General features: G+C 39.8%; 1 protein-coding gene across 5 annotated transcripts in view; it reads left to right on the top strand.

The window, feature by feature from the left end:
* Window positions 1-1,722: 1,722 nt before the first annotated feature.
* Window positions 1,723-20,460, top strand: part of SLC9B2 (solute carrier family 9 member B2) — a 51,067-nt gene continuing 32,329 nt past the window's right edge. For 4 of the 5 annotated variants that reach the window (XM_067036424.1, XM_059067461.2, XM_067036423.1 and 1 more), the window contains exons 1-3: window positions 1,723-2,270; window positions 14,911-15,042; window positions 15,938-16,115. In XM_067036424.1, the coding sequence (XP_066892525.1) occupies window positions 14,953-15,042; window positions 15,938-16,115 (268 nt within the window). In that variant the 5' untranslated portion in view covers window positions 1,723-2,270; window positions 14,911-14,952. The remainder of the gene's footprint in view (window positions 2,271-14,910; window positions 15,043-15,937; window positions 16,116-20,460) is intronic. The other variant, XM_067036425.1, reaches the window with a different exon arrangement.

Below are 20,460 nucleotides of genomic sequence, written 5' to 3'. Positions count from 1 at the left end.
AAGACACAGAAATAAATCATGTAACAGGAAACAAATAAAATTAAAGAAAATAAAAGTTTCAATAAGAAATTTAAATTCATGGAGAATAATTCCATAACAGATTACTAGGGAGAAGTTTTTTCCTGTTCTTTTAGTTTCAGGGTTTTATGTTTGTGTTTTATTTGTTGTTACCTCAAAAGACCAAATGGTAGGATGCACATATAGATACTCAGTAAATGAGCAGTTAATCTTTCATCTCAGAATTGTAATATTAAAAAGGAAAATTTTGAAATGGACAATGAAAGTTTAAAATTTTATGTATGAGGAAGAACATGCAGTTGATGAAGGTAAGTTAAAACCGACAGCAAAAAATAAAATCTGACAGCAAAGGATATTTTGACTAACATTCCTGAAGAGTCCATTGATTTTAAGATTTGCTTTAGGGTTCTGGACCAGGTATTCCACTACTGGACCACATGTAGCTTGGTTACCTAGAACCTAAGTCATCCAATTTCTCTTCCATTTTAGTTTTTTGCTTTGTAAAATTAGGGAGTTGGGCCAAATGACTTGGGTTTCTTTTGATGTATCATTATCAAAATGCTGTAACTTCTTATCAAGTGAAGTAATGGAACACTGAAGCTTTTAAGCTTTTATGAAGTACTTCATGCTCTGAGCCCATTATACATGTATATGTAAGCTATGAAAAAATGAATTGTAAATAAACCCATGATGGGACTTCCCTGGTGGTCCAGTGGCTGAGACTGGGTGTTCCCAATGCAGTGGGCCCGGGTTTGATTCCTGGTCAGGGAACTAGATCCTGCGTGCCGCAACTAAAGATCCCACATGTCACAAGTATGATGGAAGATCTCTCATGCAGCACCCAACACCTGGTGCAGCCAAGTAAATAAATAAACACATGATGAATACTGCAAAATGGACTCTAAATATTAACAAATGCTCCCTCAGAGTTAGTTCTCTCAGAGATAACTATAAAACATTATAAACAATAAAAAAGTAAAAACTAGCCAAAAAGTTCAATGTTCTCCAAAGTCGTGTTGATCAAATCATGTGATGTATCAATCATATGACTGAAATAAATGGAAAAATATATTTGATTCCTGTTATAAGAGGAAGCTGGATGTCACTAGAAACTTTTTGCGAACTTTAGGAGAGGAAGAGTTCCGTTTAGGAAAATAATCATTTTAGATGCTCTGAAGAAGCTTAATAGACGGAACCTAGGTTCATCCATTCTCTCCATAAGGGAGGACCTAAGAGAGAAGAATGAGTGGTTTCTGCCTGGTGGAGACATTTACGTGACATTGTACCTCTTGCCTGCAAAAAACAGCGATTAAAATTGGCACTTGTTTAAAGGAGTGAAAAACAGGTAAGAAAATTTTTATTTCTGTAGGAAATGAAAATTACCCCGAAAGGGGCACACGCACATATACACACACTTAGTTGAAAGGGGAGGGGGAGGGAAATATAGAGGAAAGGAAGACACGGAAATGGAAGGCAGAATTAAATGAATGCTGATGGAGAAGTTAAAGTCAGAAGCGCAAGAGGGGCAAGTGTTAAGCGATAAAAGGGAGAACAAGTTATGTATCCCCCTTAACTGGTCACCTGAAGAGAGGTCTTCCCGCCCCACCTGAGAAGACACTTCTAAAAAGCACAACTAAAAAGGTGGAGTGAAAATCCAGAATGTAGAAGGGAACGAAAAAGCCAGCAATTCGCTGCCCGGGCCGCACTCCTGGCTCCGCAAGAGGCAGTGCTGCGCGTCCTCGCCCAGGAGCTCGTCATCGCCGGCCGAGACGGCGCCAGGGTCGGCGCGCGCTGGGCAACCATCCCTGTAGCTTCCCGGGGAGACACGCTCGTCCGGTCCTCAGGGGCCGGCGAGGCCACCCACTACGCGGCGCCGCCCGGAGGTCCCAGGAAGTGGACCTGCGGTTCTCCGGGCCCCCAGTAAAGCCGCGCGCCCGCCCCCTGAGGCCCCAAACCCGCGGAGAGCGCGTGGGGTGGCAGCTACAGGGTCCCTACCCGCTCGGGCTCCCTGAACGGTCCACACAGCCCGCGCCCGGCCGCCTTCCCGGAACCGCCCACGCCGAGGGGAAGGCGGGGCCGCGGACACCCGGCGGCGCGCCCAGCGCCCCGCTATCTGCAATAATTGCAGCCTCCGCCGCCGCCTGGGGCGATGCGCCACCCGGAAACCGGCTCTGCCGGGCTCCACCGCAGGCCTTTGAGCCCCTTTTCGCATCCATGGGGCTGAGCCGGCTGCCTGCGCCGGAGAGCGTTAGGTGAGTAGCCCCTGGAGAGCACTGAGCGTAAATTAAACCGGCGGCCGTGGCGGCAATCCTCTAGTGCCGGGCCAGAGGCTGGAGCTAGCGCCCAGCGCCTTCTGGTTGTACGCAGAGTGGTGGGTGGGTGTGGGTGTGGGTGTGTGTGTGTCTCCTGTCGTTAGTTGTTATTGGAGTAGGTTTTTCTTGTTCGTTTTGTTTTAGTTCTCAAATCCACTATACGTTGCTGCTACTGTGGCCTGGATGAGCACCCCTCATGTGCAAAGACTCATCAATTCCTTCTGATTGGGGAATATAAATAAGCCCCTGCTCAAAGCGCACGCTGAGTCTGTGGCTTTATTTTACTTACCAGGCATCAGCTTGTTATGTCAGGCTTGTTATCTCACCCTGAATTCTGGTGTGTTTTGTTGCCCAAAAGATCAATAGCAGGGAGACACCACTAAACTTTAGCCTTGCATCGAGAAATCCAGTACACCAGTGGCTGGAGACAGAGCAGGTGCTTTACTTTGCCAGATCTACCTCTGTTTTCTCTGAAAGGCTAAAACCCCCTTTCCCCATTCGTCTATAATGGGCCCTCCACCTGATATTATTGCTGCTATACAGTATCTCGTGAAATTCTGGTTTACTGTTTGTTTCTCTCTAAGTCAAGAATGAAACATTTCAATTCAGCAAATACCTGTGCATCTTCTGTGGGCCAAGCAGGCCTGGGGACAGGAGATACAAATAAGAATGGAATACAGTTCAGGAGCTCAAAATCCAATGCATCAGAATATACCTAACGATTAATTAGGTAGTGTGATTTACCCTATACTAATGATGTGAGCAAAATGACCGGTTCACATATCTTCTAGCATATTAAGGTCTTTAGAATTACAGTCCTATTGACTAGATTTTTACTTTTTAGAGTTTCCACAGAAGGCATGATAGAATAAGTAGGGAAAATCAGTGATGTAAGTCTGAATCCTGGGGCCTACACAGAAAGTTGCTGTGCTGGATATGGAAGTTTGGCACTCACACTCATTCCTACCTGTGGCTAGTGTGCCTTCTTGTACAGGAGAAACAGGAAAGCTAAAAACATTTCCCAGACTCCCTTCCAGTTAGAGTTCTGGGTGTAAATTAGAGTTCTGGATGACTTGCCTGAGATTTCAAAGGCAGAGATAAGGCAGAAGCCTCCCTGCTCCTCCCTGATGTTTTTGGCTGTTTTCTGTTAGCACGGAAGGCACACAAGGTGCCTGTGTCCAGGCTCTAGAACTGTGGGTGTTGGGAGGGACTTACAGCAACTAGACTCAGCATGCCATGTTGAATCACCAGCTCTCTGGCTGTCAAGTGGCAGCTGAGGGAGGTAGTGAATGTACTCTGAGTTCCCTGTCCAGACAGCTTCCAGATCCCAGCTTCTCAGGATCACAGGTACAGTATGTTCTTGAACTCCTTGGTTCCTGTAGGCCTCCTGATTGTGGCAAATATAGTATATTCCCTGGTGGCTCATCTAGTAGTGTTCTGGAAGTCATTCCCAGAGGCCCAGCCAAGACCCTGCACCTGAAGCCCTTTCAACAATCTCTAGCCTTTCAACAATTCACTTAATTCTCTGTATAAAATCTCTTTCTGCTTAAAATATTTGGAATGGTGTCTGTTTTCTGCATTGACTCTGAGTTATATGTTTGCTGTATAGCCTCTAAAAGTCACCTAAAGCTAATCTCTTCAGTTTCTTTAGATGGGAAATGAAACCATGAGATTAGATCCAGGGCCTGGCAGTGATTTGAATGCCTTCATTTGGGCTCTGCCCTCTCTAGTTGCTACAGACTCCTACATTTGAGTTGGCCCCTGAAGGTATTTGAGTTTGTTACCCATACACTAGATTATCTCTGAAGTCTCTTGCTCTACAAGTATAATGTAAAACATTTCTTCATTTAAAACATTTTCAGAGTATATCATAAGAGATTGTTGACAATCTGGTTCATGACTAACTGTTCACGAGTCCTGTGGATAATTGGGAGGCCACTGACTCTTGGTTGGCACACAGACCCTAATGATAGAACAGATGTTTCCTCTGGGGAAAAGGAATTTACATCTTTTTCACTCAAAGCCTAGGAAACTAGTATGTGGGGAGATGGAGCTCCCTGTATATGCACTTGTGTAATGAGGGAAGCATTCTGTGTAGTCTTGGGTCATCCATGTTAAGGAAAGTGCAATGATGCTAAGTTTGAAAGAGTTTTGAACAGCCTTATAAAGTTATTAAGTATACCTTGCCAATACAGTAAAAGCTCTTTATGTGTTTTTTTCAAGGAATCTATTATTTATGTTTCTGTGGTTCATAAGGAGGAATGAAAGGTTTGAGTTTACCAGTGTCCCTTATCTGTGCTCTTCAGTACAGTACATGTATGCTTCTTTCTCAAGGAGAATCTCGTGAAAGGAAGATAAAGCACTGGGGGGACTTTTTGGGGACTCCTTTATGTACTTAGTACTAGTTTAAGGTTTTCTGTGACATAGGCATTATCACCATTTTGCGGTTGAAGAAAATTGTCCAGACTGGCTAAGTAACTTGCCCCAAACAGCCCAATTAGGAGGCAATGACAGAAGAAGGATTTACACTCAGGGTTTTCATGTCCTTTTTCCTCTGACCGCTCGACGTAGCTTGCATATGATGCTCATTACGATCTCATGGACATGGATGTGCACAAAATTCCCTACCTGCACTTTCCTTTTTACCCCTTACCCTTTAATCATGTGGTTCCTCTGCCTGTAATGGTCTTTATTTTCTTTTCGAGACTGAGTCACCTTTCAAGGCTTGATTCGAGTATCAGCCACAAAGGGCATTATCTCCTCTCTCCTGTTTAACTCTATGCCTGCACTTCTCACATTATAATTAAATTACCTTAAAGTGGCACTAGCTGCTGTAACAGATAATCTCCAAAACCTCAGTAACTTAACACAATAGAAGCTTATTTCTCATTCATATAAAGTCCAACCAGGTGTTCAGCTGGTGGCCTTCTCCTCAGTGATTCAGGAACGCTAACTCTTTTTATATTATGGCTTTGCCATCCCCTAAGACCTTGGAGTCCTTAGTTTCCAGGCAATGGACAGGAAAAGAGAAAGCATAATGTAAAACATGGGCTCGGGCTTCCCTGGTGGCGCAGTGGTTGAGAGTCCGCCTGCCGATGCAGGGAACGCGGGTTCGTGCCCCGGTCCGGGAGGATCCCACATGCCGCGGAGCGGCTGGGCCCGTGAGCCATGGCCGCTGAGCCTGCGCGTCCGTAGCCTGCGCTCCGCAACGGGAGAGGCCACAGCAGTGAGAGGCCCGCGTACCGCAAAAAATTAAAAAAACATGGGCTCTTTCTTACAGCAGTGGAAGTACAACACATCATTTATGCCGACATCCCTTTGCCAGACTCAGGGACTTGCCACACTGACCTGCAAGGGAGGCTGGGAAATGTCAACTATCTGTGTGTCTAGGCAGCAGAGGAGACTGGGTTGGTTAACACATAGCAATCTCTGTCCCTTTCTTAAAGAGCAGAGACTGCATCTCATTCATCTTTCTGTCTCTTGTGTTTACACACCATAGAAGCCCAGTAAAAGGCTGATGAACTTCAATGATTGTGAAAAGATGGGGTTGCTTATCTCATGTGCCTTAAATTGAAACTTAACCACACTCCATTATGGCTACCTAGGGAATGATCTGTCATACTCTGACTAGGTTGCAACCTTTGACCATAGGAACTGTGTCAGACTGTTCACATTCAAATCCCTAACACAAGGGCTAGAACATGGTAAGAACTTAACAGAGGTTTGTTGAATGAATGAGTCCTTAGAGAGAAAAAAGAGGGACAGAGTTAGTCTACATGGAGTTAGGAAATACTGAGATGGTGACATTTGGGTTAGATCTTGAAAGACTCGTAGAACTTTACCAAGTAGAGAAGTAAAACATGAAACCCCAGGCAGTGATGGTAGTTGTGTTTTGTTGTTCTTGTTGTTTTGTTTCATGAGTAGAAAGTAACAAAACAATCGTATGTTTATAAGCCCAACTTTTAAAAATTCAATATTCAAATATTATAACTAAACTTCAGGGATAGGGCAGAAAAAATATATAACCTTACAAGCTATGCAATCTCTAAAGACGAAAAGGATGGTGCTAAAAACCTTGGCACTGATTTTTAGCTACTGAAATGTTATTTTCTGGACATTTTTGAGACATTTCGATACGAAGGCAGTGTTCTATCAGTATTTGTTCATCCTCTGTGAAGGTTTTGCACCATGTCAAGAAGCTAGTGAGACGTGTAAACCAAAGGTTCCTCATCACTGCTCCTTATCAGAGTTCTCAGAGACGGCTCTGCATCAGAGTCACCTGTTGTATTGGTTAGGATGCTTTGGGCTATAAGTAACAGGATATTCAGCCAAAATTGCCTTCAAAAATACAAGCTTCTTTTTTCATAAGACAAAATATCTAAGGTAAGTAGATCCAAGGTTTGCTCAGTGGCACGTTGATATCAAGGTCCAGGTTGCTTTCCATTAGCTAATCTTGACTTTTTCTTCATGGATAAATGATGGCTGCTAGAATTCCAAGAAACACAGTCCCCATCCACAGCTTCATCCTCCCCTGCTAACACACACACACACACACACACACACACACACACACACACACACAGAAGAGGGTTCTCCTCTTGCCTCTCTGTCTTTATATTAGGAAGGAAAATCTTACCCAGTGGTCCGCAATAGCTTTGCCCGCAAATTTCATTGGCAAGAAATGAATCATGCTCATCCTTAAACCAACAGCTGGCAGAGGATTGATGTTACAGAGATTGACTTAGACCAGTCATGATTTATGCCTAGGGCTGGTGAAGGGACCCACTGGCATACCTGAGCAGTGGCTCTTAGGTAGGTAATAAGTCACATTGCCACACTTGGGGAGATTCAGTCTCTGGAGATTCTGATTTTAGTAAGCCTACAAGTAGTATTTTAAACTTTCAATTAAACATATTTGCCTTTGGGTGGGGGGAGAGATTTTTTAAAAAGAGAAGCAAGTATTGGGTCCCTTCTTACCTGGGGATAATTTCCTTTTATTCCTATCTCATTGCATAGTGTTTTACTTCATGATGATTCAATCAAATCACTATATTAATTAACCAAATAGAATAGTGGTTGTTTTCTTTTGATAACTTGATTGCATGCAGCTGGAACACTTAATACTTTCCGATAAGGTAGCTCATTCAAGGAGACATGCTTAGTCATTTCAGTAATGAATTGTGAAGGAAATTTTAAGCCCTACTCTTCACTTAATCTGAATTCCTCACTGATGGAATAGGGCTTCTTTTGGGAAATGAGCATTAGATCAGAGTTGATTAGCAGAATCCAGAAATTGGAAAGTTTCAATATGTTCTACATAGAAATACTGTATGGTATGGAAACCCTACACTTTTAACACATAAATGGATGAACACCAAAGATAGGAGATTTTTTATTATAATTGTTATAGAGTACTTAATGAACAATCATGGAGATGCTTTTTCAAATGCATGAATACAGTGCATAGAGTACTCCAGCAATATATGTAAATTCTCAGTACAGTCACCCCATTAAATGTCAGCCTGTCCTACCAAAGACAGAAAATAACAAGAACAACCTGTCTTTATCCATGTAATGATCTTTCAGCAGTAATTCAGTTGATAGCAATCAGTGTATTTTACTTGCCCAAGAGCCTGTGGACATCTGCAAGTTGATAATTCTTTCATTTCCTCTGGAATATTACAGAAAGCACTTTTGTGGCTTCTCCCGTTGCGGAGCACAGGCTCCGGACGCGCACTCAGCGGCCATGGCTCGCGGGCCCAGCCGCTCCGCGCGGCATGTGGGATCTTCCCAGACCGGGGCACGAACCTGCATCCCCTGCATTGGCAGGCGGACTCTCAACCACTGCGCCACCAGGGAAGCCCCAGAAAGCACTAAACACTTAGATTAATAAGATAACCTGAAAAATAGAAGGCTGATTTAACAAACCTTTTTCTGTATATGAAAGCATATTTATGGAAGTGGTTTTCAAAGTGTGCTTCACTTGCCAGGAGGAACAGGGGTGAGTGGACAGGGCTTCTGCAGCTCCACCTTTATCTGTCCCATTTGTTGGATTTCAGGATAAGGTTTCATTTAACACAAGATCTCTGGCCTAAAAAAATATTTGAAAATTGCTGTAGAAACTTCTAGCCAGTTCCCCCATCTTCTTTGAAAACCACAAAAACAAAAAAATGACTTAAATTGTGGCAGGTAGAATTAAGTTGCCTAAAATCAAATTACCAGAGTCTATCTATGAAAAATATTATTATCAAGGAAAGCTGTGTCATTTTCTTTTCTCTAAAGCTCTAAGAATTGCGTAAATTCTTTTTAAACGTATTTTAAATTGCATTTAAAAATCTTCTTTTTTAATTTATGTATTTTTGGCTGCGTTGGGTCTTCTTTGTTGCACACAGGCTTTCTGTAGTTGGCGGTGAGTTACTCTTTTTTGCGGTGTGAGGGCTTCTCATTGCAGTGGCTTCTCTTGTTGCAGAGCACGGGCTCTAGGCACGCGGGCTTCAGTAGTTGTGGCATGCAGGCTCAGTAGCAGTGACTCGCGGGCTCTAGAACACAGGCTCAGTAGTTGTGGCGAATGAGCTTAGTTGGTCCGCGGCATGTGGGATCTTCCCGGACCAGGGCTCGAACCCGTGTCCCCTGCATTGGCAGGCGGATTCTTAACCACTGCGCCACCAGGGAAGCCCCTGAAAAATCTTCTTATTGTAAAAATACTAGCAATAAAGAAACATAGAGAATAAAAATGAAATTCCAACAACTCCATTTCCCTCCCCAAAGGCAACTAATGTTAACAGACTTTCTCCTATTTATTTACGTATGTATACATACCAGAACTGCTCATGTTTTTGATCTATTATTCTTGATCTGCAGTTTTCTCTCAAGTTTGGAGGAAAGACAAAGGAGACTGTTCCTTTGAAGTCCACAGCTCTATGATTTTGGTGGCATATGTGCCTAACACTGGAAAATAAAGCTCAAATTAAATCAAGATAGTTTCTAAGTATGTTTATCAGTACTGTAGGAAATTCCGTATACTGGGAATGCTAAAGAGAGGCATGATTGGCCAATAGCCTTTCCATTTGTTTTTAGAAAATGCTCGACCTACAAACTAAGCAAGTGGGCAGTCACAACAGTCATGTCCCTGGGCTTATGTCAAGCCTCATTCTTCTCTTGAAATCTGTATTTGAGTCAGAGAACTTTTATTAAGCTCACATTATTTACTGAATTTATGAAGTCTATAAAATTTCACCATTTGAAAAACATACATTTTTTTCTAATATGGTTTACAGATTGTGTATCAGTCTGAATAAAGCAATATCCTGATTGAGAGGCAGGAAAAAAAACTTGGTTCTGTGTATAGGCCCTTTTACTGTTTATTTACAATGTACCTTGCCTTCCTAGTTCTCAGTATAATTTTCTGATATACAAAAATCTCTCAAACCATCTAAGTTTAACTGGATTTTTTTAAATGAAAAGCTTCTTAATTCTTAGAATCTTAAGTCATGTTTAAGTGGCAAGTTGTCACCTAGCCAGTTAACTGATAATTCAGAATATGTAAACAATATTTGTCAAGAGAATAGAATAAAAGTTCTTATTTCATTCATTTTGCTACCAATGTTGCACAACTTAAATGGATTAGTAAAAATTTTTTGTTTGTAATAAACTCTATAACATTGATAACAATGGAAAAAAGTAGAGCTGAACAAAAGATAGAAAAATTTAATATTTATATTTGCTTGTGGAATGTGTTTTCAAACTTATAATTAACTATGGGTATATACAAGTAGAATTTTAAAGAAAATATAACAAAAATGTAAAATTATAATGCAGTGATTTGCTAGAAAGGACATGAAGTCAAAGATAGATTAAAGAACTACCTCATTTCACAAATTTTTCTAGTTTTACTATGGGGCTTGGCTGATATTGGCTGTGTTCACTGAGAAAAGTTATTTAGCTTCTCTGAGTTTTAGTTTTCTTATTTAAATATGAAAGAGATTGGACAAGGTAATTTCTAAAGGCCTTTCCAACTTTTATTATTCCATTAAACTATGAGTGATTTTTAGCTGCTTAGAAGCCATCTAGTTTCTCCATATTTCCTCACTTTTTAACTTTTCCATCTCAGACACCTAGCATCTCACATAGATTCTTAACTCTGTTGAACCTTTACTGGACCCAAAGACTTTTAAAGACTTCCATGAACACAATAAAAGAATTAATTAGGGTCCGTTAACTACAGTATATCATTTAACTAGCATTGTTGAAAAACAAAGCATTTCATTTAAATTAATTTTATTGGTAACTGACACCTATTTTACTGAATGCAACATTTTTGTTTAACATTCGCTTTAAAGAAAAGCTCTACAAATTTGCCAACACAGAATGCTAGGTTTGAATATTTATGAACCATCCAGGCAACTTGAAAAGAATTAAAGTGATCTTGTTAAGGAGTATAGTCTTTGAGTTCACATTTTGATGCATATATAAATAAATTCTAGAGAAAAAAAAAGAAAAGCTCTAAACTGTACTGTATATTTTGATGCCTTTTAAAACAAAATATTTCTACCTAATTCTTTTCTTTTCATTTTCTTAAAGATGTAGAATCACCTTTCTAAACATCTGTTATTATACAGGGGCTCCTTCAGGGCCAATTCAGGTATGAAAATTCTTACTAAAGATTTATTTGGTGGCAAGTGACAGAAACCCAGCCAAACTGGTAGGAAATTTATTGGCTCACCTAACTGAAAAGGAGCTGCTTTCAGGGGTACCAGCAATGTGATTATTAATTTAGAGCCTTCTCTTTCTGTCTTTCCATATTAAGACTCTGCTTTGTTCTGTGGTTAGTTACTTCATTCTTTAGAAGGGTTTTCTTGTATGTTACAACTGTCAACAGCAAGTCTGGGCTTAGCAACCCGGACAGAAAGAAAACTCTTTCTTAATGGTTCCAGTAAACACCCTAAACCTGACTCTCATTGGCCAGCTGTGGGTCACATGCTCATGCCTGAGCTGGTCAGGTGACCAGGGAAGGAGTTCTCTCGCTGGCCAAGCGTGTCCTCATCTCTGGAGCATTGGTGGAGCATGGGGATTAGAGAGGGAAGGATAAGAGTCTCACATGAACCATATGTATGGGGAATAGAGGAGGCATGGATTCCACAAAAGAAAATTAGTGTTCTATCAACCAAAAAAAAAGGAGGAGAATGATGCTTGGCTGGCCAAAACTATAAATATCCCCTATGAAAAAGACATTTATTCCCACATTTTGTAGCATTAGATTGCAATCTTTTCCATCTCTTTCATTGTCAGCTGTCACTCACGCTGCTCTCAATTTGTCTCTATCACAACCTCTTCCTACATTTTAATGTATAACATCATAAGAGGGTTTGGAAGTCAGGTGAGCAAAATCATAGAATTGTTTTCAAAATAAAAGTTAATGCACTCTGAGAACTTGAGAGCCTCTCTATGAGTAAGGAGTATAAACTTTCTACTTTTTAATGGACTTCATGATATTTCTTACGGTCCTTAAAAAGCTCATTTTTCCATATTTTCTGATTTCTTTACCTTCTTCTGCCTTCTTAATGGGGGATATACTATTGTAAATTTGTAAATATTGTAAATTTCAAGACCCAGCAACTATGAACAATAAATGCCATGAACATGGTTGCTTTAAGTTACATTTTTGTGATTTTTCTAAATTTAAGTTGGGTTTTAAAATGAGACCGGTGGTTTAAGTATTCTTTTGGAAATGGAAACATAGCAGAGTATAAACAAATAGAGCTGACCAGTTGTAAGTTGTTTTACTGGACTTATTAAAATACTGATATTTAGGGCTTCCCTGGTGGCGCAGTGGTTGAGAATCCGCCTGCCGATGCAGGGAACACAGGTTCATGCCCCGGTCCGGGAAGATCCCACGTGCCGCAGAGCGGCTGGGCCCGTGAGCCATGGCCGCTGAGCCTGCGCGTCCGGAGCCTGCGCTCTGCAACGGGAGAGGCCACAGCAGTGAGAGGCCCGCATATCACAAAAAAAAAAAAAAAAAAAAAAATACTGATATTTTATTTTACCTTTTCTCTCTGCAATACCTTTCTGATCTCAAACAGTACTTTGGTATCCATGGTGGAGACTATGGGAGAATAGGGACATTTTTTTAAACACAAAACTATATGAATTCTCGAAAATAGCATATATTGTGCAACATGCCCAATTTTGATTTTTTATGTTTAAAAGGACTAGAATAACATTAATAAAATGAATTCTCAAATTCATTTTAACCAGTAGTGTTACATCCCCTAATCAAGAAGTTTGCCTTGAAAGAAGGAGGTTAAAATCATGATCAAAGAAAATGAATGGAATTCTGTAGTAAATTCTTCAAAACTGGGGAGACCTTATCCTGCTTTAAGAGGAAAAGCAAAAAGAATCTCAGAGATTTATGATAATTAAGGAGGAGGAGTATGAGTGGCTAATAACCAACACTAGTGAATGCCTACCATATCCATGGTTGGACCTACTCTTTTTTTTTTTTTGCGGTACACGGGCCTATCAGTTGCGGGGCACAGGCTCCGAACGCGCAGCCTCAGCGGTCATGGCTCACAGGCCCAGCCGCTCCACGGCATGTGGGATCTTCCCAGACCAGGGCATGAACCCGTGTCCCCTGCATCGGCAGGCAGACTCTCAACCACTGCGCCACCAGGGAAGCCCCATGGTTGGACCTACTCTTGTTGCCATTGTACAGATGGAGAATTACTTACAAACAGCCTAAGAAATTTGGTATATGATGGAGCTGGACTTTAGACCCAGGTTTGTCCAAATCCAGAGCCAATAGACTTTGTCACCTACTATATTAGGGGGTCAGTCTCTACAGAGGGTGAAAGCCAAGTGCCATGGTTTGGGATACAATGTCCTAACTCTCCAGCCTTGTCTCTCATTATCCATAGCCTCCCACCACAGGCTCTAACAGAGTTTTGCCTTGCACCACACTGGCTTTCATGCCTCGATGCCTTTAAGACGAGGGTTCTCTGAACCCAGCATTTTCCTGTCAAAATGCCGTTCTTGCTCATGAGTCTAAAGTTTGAAGTATTTAAATTTTTAAAACTATATATACATATACATAAACATATGTAATGTATCATTCTATATACTTGTATTTATTTTATGTAATATATAATAAAAATCAAACTGAAGGCTTTTTGAGATGCCACTCTGGCCAAGATTGTATTCTGGCAAGGAAGAAAAATGATGATGGTGGTGATGGAAAGGATATTATTTTCATTGAAATTTTAAATGCAAATATCTTGGCATTTTGTTAAACAGAAAATGATGCCTTGAGGCCGGGGTCCTATCTAATGTATCCCTGTCTTTATGGTCTAGCATAGTGCCTGGTGCATATGAGACACTCAAATGTGTATTGAATTTCCCTTCTCCCACATAATTTTCTCTTTGGTTCTGCCAACACTTATAGTTTGTACCTCTATTATAATACTCATCGTACTTCTTGCATGAGGAATAAGTTTGGTTACTAATAAAAAGAAAACTTAGCTAATAGTGGTTTATACAGTTACTCCAAAGCTTGACAGTCCAAGACTGATGCAGCAACTCATGATGTCATCAAGGAACCAGCTCCTCCTTCTTGCTTGTGTACTGTCCTTGTATAGGGATTTTTATTTTCATGGTTAGAGGGCCAAAGATGACTGTTGGCCCTCCAGGAGGTATATCTACAGTCTAGGAAGGAGAAAGAAATGTAAGAGGGCAAAGAGTAAACAGTATGATCCTTGAGCGGTCTTGCCTTATTGTCTGGGAATGAATGCCCTCCCCAGTGACTCCCACTTATATCTCATTACATAGAACTATGACACATGGCCACCTCTAGCTGCAGAAGTAGCTAGGAATTGGAATATTTGGCTTTTCAACCCATATAGCATGGGAAGCCAAGGGAGAAGAGATTGAAGTGGGTATTTATGAAGGCAACCTACAGGTCTGCCCTACAGGTTTTTTAGTTACTTCATACAGATTTATTTTTCTTGGTGTACTGTAAGTCTGTAGAGAACAAAGGATGTGCTTTGGTCATCTTTGAATTACCCACAGTGACTACCAAGAGTCTGTCACAGCACTTATCACAGTCTCTAAGACATTGTGGCTGCTCCATCATTGTTGTATTTTTTAACTTCAATTTTGAAATAAGAACTAGGCAGGAATTAGTGACTCTGGTTTCTCTGAATATGATGGAATCTGTAGATTTCTCTTTGGTGACTCATTTCCTCATATCAACATTGGAAAATTACCTGGGACTTTCCTGCTTTAAGTTGGCCCATTAGAGAGGACAATTTAACAGTAATATTGCTGGGATTATTTGCAGTATAACTCAGAAAACAGAGTGGGAAGGAAATCATATAAAATATGGTAAACAAGGGCTTTTTCAAGAAAGGTAAAAAAGGCAGGTAAGAATTAGGATTATATACTGTAATCAAAGAAAAGATTAGCAATTGAAAGTTAAGAACAGTCTAATTTAAAATATTTTAGCCACTAAGGGGAAAAATAAGTACAATTCATTCATTTAAATCTCAAATTGCTGTTCTATATCTATACTCTTTCTCCTTTAAAACAGATCCTGTTCTTCTTCCCTCTATCATATTCTTAATTATAAATCATGGAGAATCAAGATAAAACAATTAAGCATGAAGCTTCAGAACCATCCACAGAGGTCAATCACACAGCCTCCAGGTGTCAAGAAAAACAGGTATGATCAAATGTAGAACATCCCAACCATTTCCTTAAGGAGGGGACTACATTTCCAAATCTATGACAGAATTGTGTTCTCTTCATTCTCTATCACTCAATTAACAATTCTCCCCATTCTTAAATCCCCAAACTGGTATAGTAAGTGTGACTGCCAGTTTTCCTAGATAGTCATTAGCAGCTGGCCCTACATGGAGAGCCTGTGAAGTGCTTTGTGTTCCCAGCCTAAGCCCTAGAATTATTCTGGTTTCTTCCTTCTTTATTGCTTAAATTAAAGTAAATGAATGAATGTGAATTTGTTTTCACCACAGATGATTATCTCTTTCTGAATCACTCTGACTTATTTACCAACTATGGCCTTGAATCATATTTTAAATAGGCTAATTTTTTTGTTTTTTTGTTTTTTTTTTTTTTTGAGATACGCAGGCCTCTCACTGTTGTGGCCTCTCCCGTTGAGGAGCACAGGCTCCGGACGCGCAGGCTCAGCGGCCATGGCTCACGGGCCCAGCCGCTTCGCGGCATGTGGGATCTTCCCGGACCGTGCCACGAACCCGTGTCCCCTGCATCGGCAGGCAGACTCTCAACCACTGCGCCACCAGGGAAGCCCTAAATAGGCTAATTTTTAAACCCAGTATTGAAAATCATAATGAAATTTTATGTGACTCAAGCATGTATAATGCTACAAATAGTGACTCAATGGTAAATACTCCTCACATAGTTCGTTCTTATTCTGAACATTCTCCAATTAGCTAGTAATAAAGCTGTGCTTTTCCTCTGTAAAGTGTTAGCCTTGATTCTAGCAACAGAAATTTGGTTTGTGATGTGATGGCTCAGTAACTATAAAAATGTACAGCAAATATATAGTTTTAAGGATTTTTTAATTGCTTTAAACACAGGAGGAAACAGTTATGAACCCCAGAGGTATAGATGGAAGTGAACCAACAGAAGGAAGTAACCTACTGAATAGCAATGAAAAAATGCAAGAAACACCAGCTGAACCAAAACATTTGCAAAGACTAAGACAAACATTTGCTTGCCCTCCACGCGGTTTACTGGATAGAGTAATAACAAATGGTATGTAAATGATAAGGATGAATTCAGAACAAGAGGGTAAAAGATGAAGTTGTTATAATGAGAGATTCCAAAGTAATATGGCTAAAAGGACCAAAAGACATTTACTTCTCTCCCACATAAAAACTACAAGGTGAACAATTCGTAATGGTATGTAGCTCTGCTCCATAGTCATTCAGGGTCCCAGGCTGACAGGGCTCCACCATTTTCAACACAGGGCTACCAAGAGCAGTGTGGTCACCACCATTCCCACTAGCAGGAAGAGGGAGAGAGCAGAGGTCAAGGGCATTTTCCTTTTCTGTATCTGAGTAATTTCACAGGATTATGTTAGGCCTCCAGTGAGAAAAATGACTGAGAAATTACTTATAAACAGAAAAGCACCAAATAAATGTTGGTTATTATTACTGTTAAGTCATGCCACTAATGTTTGAGCAAACACAGCTCAATTTATACTTCCAAACAAATCCATCATTTTGTATGTAAAGATCCTGGTTTCCAGTTCAACTTTTTGCTGCTATTACTTAAAATTGGGGGGTTAAGGAGGGGGAATTTATCTCTGCACTATTTTGATGTGTTAGGGTTGGGATATATTTGTCTTTTAGGAATAGATTTGGTCTTTGGAGGCATTCCAACATTATTCTGATGTCAATTTGATGAATAAATGGACGTTCAATTTCAGTAATGTTTTTGTTCAAAAAGGAAGTGTGTGTGTGCATGTATACTGCATGTATATTGGAGGATGTGTAATATAGTAAGAAAAAGGAGAATGGGGTTGAAACTTCTCTATAAAGGCAAATTTAAAGACAGTTTCAAAACTTGTGTAGAGGAATGACAGCATCATTAAATATATGGCCTCCCCCAGTAAATATGTTGAAGAATGTAACATGTTTGATCTAGAAGTTATATTTACTGAAAAATCAGGCTCACTTCTTTATACATATACTTCATTTGTGAGCTCTGAAAAACATTTTTATCATTCGCCACTGGGACAATGGAAGCCAAGTATGATACATTATATTATACTTCAGGCTCTAGATATGTTTTTTTGGTTTTTTGTGGGGTTTTTTTTGCGGTACGCGGGCCTCTCACCGCTGCGGCCTCTCCCGTTGCGGAGCACAGGCTCCGGACGCGCAGGCTCAACGGCCATGGCTCACAAGCCCAGCCGCTCCACGGCATGTGGGATCCTCCCGGACCGGGGCACAAACCCACGTCCCCTGCATCGACAGGTGGACCCTCAACCACTGCACCACCAGGAAAGCCCTCTAGATATGTTTTTAATGAAATTAGGTAAGTTTCTAAACTAGCATGAGGAAAAAAATCTCAAACTTTACTTAAAACATGTAGAGAAAACCAAGTTCCAGTATATACACTAGTTGAGAAGGCAACAAATAATTTAATATCTTTTCTGTTCTTTTTATTTTTTTTAAACTTTCACTGTTCAAGTTATGGCACACTTCTAGTTAAAACATGTACACTACAATGGATATGGATTGCATTAAGGAAAGAGGTATAAAAGAATGATGTGATTTGGAGACTAGTTTTATAAAATTCTATAATCATTGTCCTTAACGCTACCTGAGAAATGGGCTCACGATACATAAACACCTCTCACTTGTTTTCTTATACTTCCGTTTCCGAGGCTTACAAGACTGCTTTTTTTCCCTGTACTCCTTCCTGTGACCATTCATCATGCAAAGTATTCTTCTTAAGAAGTAAATCTTACATGTGAAAATATTATTTTTCAAAAATTGTAGATAAGAAATATATTATTAACTGAATTAAACATGATTTAGAGAAACCTTATATATGTACACGCACTATGTATTCAGAATTTCATTTTGAGTATGAGGAGGGAAAAGGAAAGTTAGAGGTTTTTTTAAAAAAGTAGTATAAATGTATGGGCACCAAGAGGGGGAAAGTGGCAGGGGTGGGGTGGTGGTGGGATGAACTGGGAGATTGGGATTGACATATATACACTAATACGTATAAAATGGACACCTGCTGTATAAAAAAAAATAAATTAAATAAAATTCAAAAAAAAAAGTAATGTTGAAGTAGAAAACCCTTAATTCTACCTTTCTGAATTAGTATAATACTAGGTTTATGCTGTGATAAGATACAAGTTAGTAGCTGGCAATTCCCAATTTCCCATTATATTTCAGCCCATGTTAGAACTTTCAGCCCCTATAGCCAACTGGGAAATACTGAAAGCCCCTTTGTTATTTTGTTGTAATAGCATCATAAGTCTAGAAAATCTGGAACAATTCTGTAAGGGTTTAAAAAATGGAACGTTGGACGTGATCTCTAGCAATATGTAGAGGAGACTCAATGAATAATCCTTTCACTTATGCCAGTGAAAATAGTTTAATGCTTTTTAAATATACCTTTTATCTGTCAAGAAAACAGGAAGTCATAGGACACCAAAAACAAAGTATAAGTAGGAGAGATAAATAAACACTCAAGCTGGCCTTCTCTCCAGAGGCTTCTACAAAACACCAATGAACTTGAGATTTATTCTGAGAACCATGAGAGTATAGGAGGCTTTGCTAGAGCTGCCCAGGTTGGGAGAAGTATCATAGGAGAAATAATTCTCCCTCACCCGCACAAAGTTGGAACCCAGTGTGATGGTGGATTTGAGGTAAACCTGCCCTGCAGAGGGGCCCAGTAACTAAACCTGTCTGTCTAAACGGTGGTGCTGGCTGGAGGAGGGGAGAGTCTCCACTAAAAATGGGTAACTTCATTCTGATTTGTGCTCCAAATTCACAGAAAAATAACTCAAACTGAAAATATATCTAAAAGTGGTCCTAGTTTGTAAGCATCTAAACACATGGTAGAAGCAAATTCAGATCCTATCTGGAAAAACTCAGACTCAACCTAAGGCTCCAGCAATTCTCAGAGATACAGTTGCAAGGAAGAGCTCACTGTTGCAAGAAAACAAACAAAAAATCACAAATAAATGCACAAGGAAACATTTCAACATTTCCATTATCAGAAAATAGAATATAAAATATTTTTGATATCTGTAAAGAACCTAAAGAGGAAATAGCAAGTATGAGTACAAAACAAGTCTATAAAAATGAACAGATTTTAATAAGAACCAAACTGAAGTTCTAGAGATGAAAAATAAAGTACAGTAATTGAAATTTAAAAGAGTGGATAGACAACAGAGTAAGTGGAAAGAAAATTGGTAAACTAGCAAATAGATCTGAAGAGATAATGTACAATGCAATACACAAAGATGGGAAATATGAAACTAGGGTTAGCAACACGGAGAGGAGAGTGTGAGTGTTTAATCATAGTTCCAGAAAAGAAAGAATAGGAAGAATTGGGGAGGTAAAATATTTGAAGAAATACAGAATTTTTAAAAGCATAAATCCTAAGCAAACCAAAAGGAAGCCATTCCTAAACATATACTGAATTTGCAGAAAGCCAAAGGAAAAGAAAGATCTTAAAACCAACCAAAGAAAAAGAATTCCCTAAAAGAGCTGAAATTAGACTTACAAAACAGTAACAAAAGACAGAAAACCAAGGAATAATATTTTCAAGGAACTGAAAGTAACTCTCAACTTAGAATTGTATACATAGATAAGCTATCTTTTAAGAATGAGAATAAAGATGATTCCAGATAAATAAAACTAAAACTTTGCTACCAGCAGATCTTCATGAGAAATATAGCATGCTCTGCTACAGAGTGTTTCCGTACCATGAATTAGTTTATATGCGATGGTAAATAAGGAACTGTGTCAGTGAAATATGGAGTTTGCATTTTTGTACATAATTTTTCCTGGCATATTAATATTTAACATCATCGAGCAATAGCAGATAAGTACAAAGTGAATTGAACCCTCCCCCCAAAAAAGATCAGGTATATACTTTATTACAGCTAAAGATAAAGACTCACTAACTTTAAAGATAAAGCCTTTTAAAAAGCTGAGCATCCTGTGTAAGTACCTTCTTTTGAGGCGGTTAGTTGTTCTCTTAGGGACGTCAAAGACTTAAACTTTCCACGACATTAAGCTGTCTAATGAAGCCACATGTGATGAAGAAGCTGTCAACACTACCTCAGTTAAAAAACAAAACAAAACATTAACAACAACAAACCATTTGATTGATGGAGAAGGCTACAGTCCGGATAGGATTTGATGGAACTACTCTCTGTTTAGAGCAAATGCTCTCAAGATTCTGCATCTTGAAATAGTAAGTGTGGTTCCAGTGTTGAAGTCTGCAAAGAAGAGGTTGACTATGGGAGATACAAATATTAGTGGAGATTTAACTGTGCTGGTACTTTTATTAGGATGGTTGTTGTTTCTGTTAGTGCTTTGGTCACAAGTTTTGAGTTGTGAGTTGT

This window comes from Kogia breviceps, chromosome 6, assembly GCF_026419965.1.
Source record: "Kogia breviceps isolate mKogBre1 chromosome 6, mKogBre1 haplotype 1, whole genome shotgun sequence".
Classification (NCBI taxonomy): Eukaryota; Metazoa; Chordata; class Mammalia; order Artiodactyla; family Physeteridae; genus Kogia; species Kogia breviceps.
Note: the sequence above shows the minus strand (reverse complement) of the source record. Positions and strands in the feature narration are given on the sequence as shown.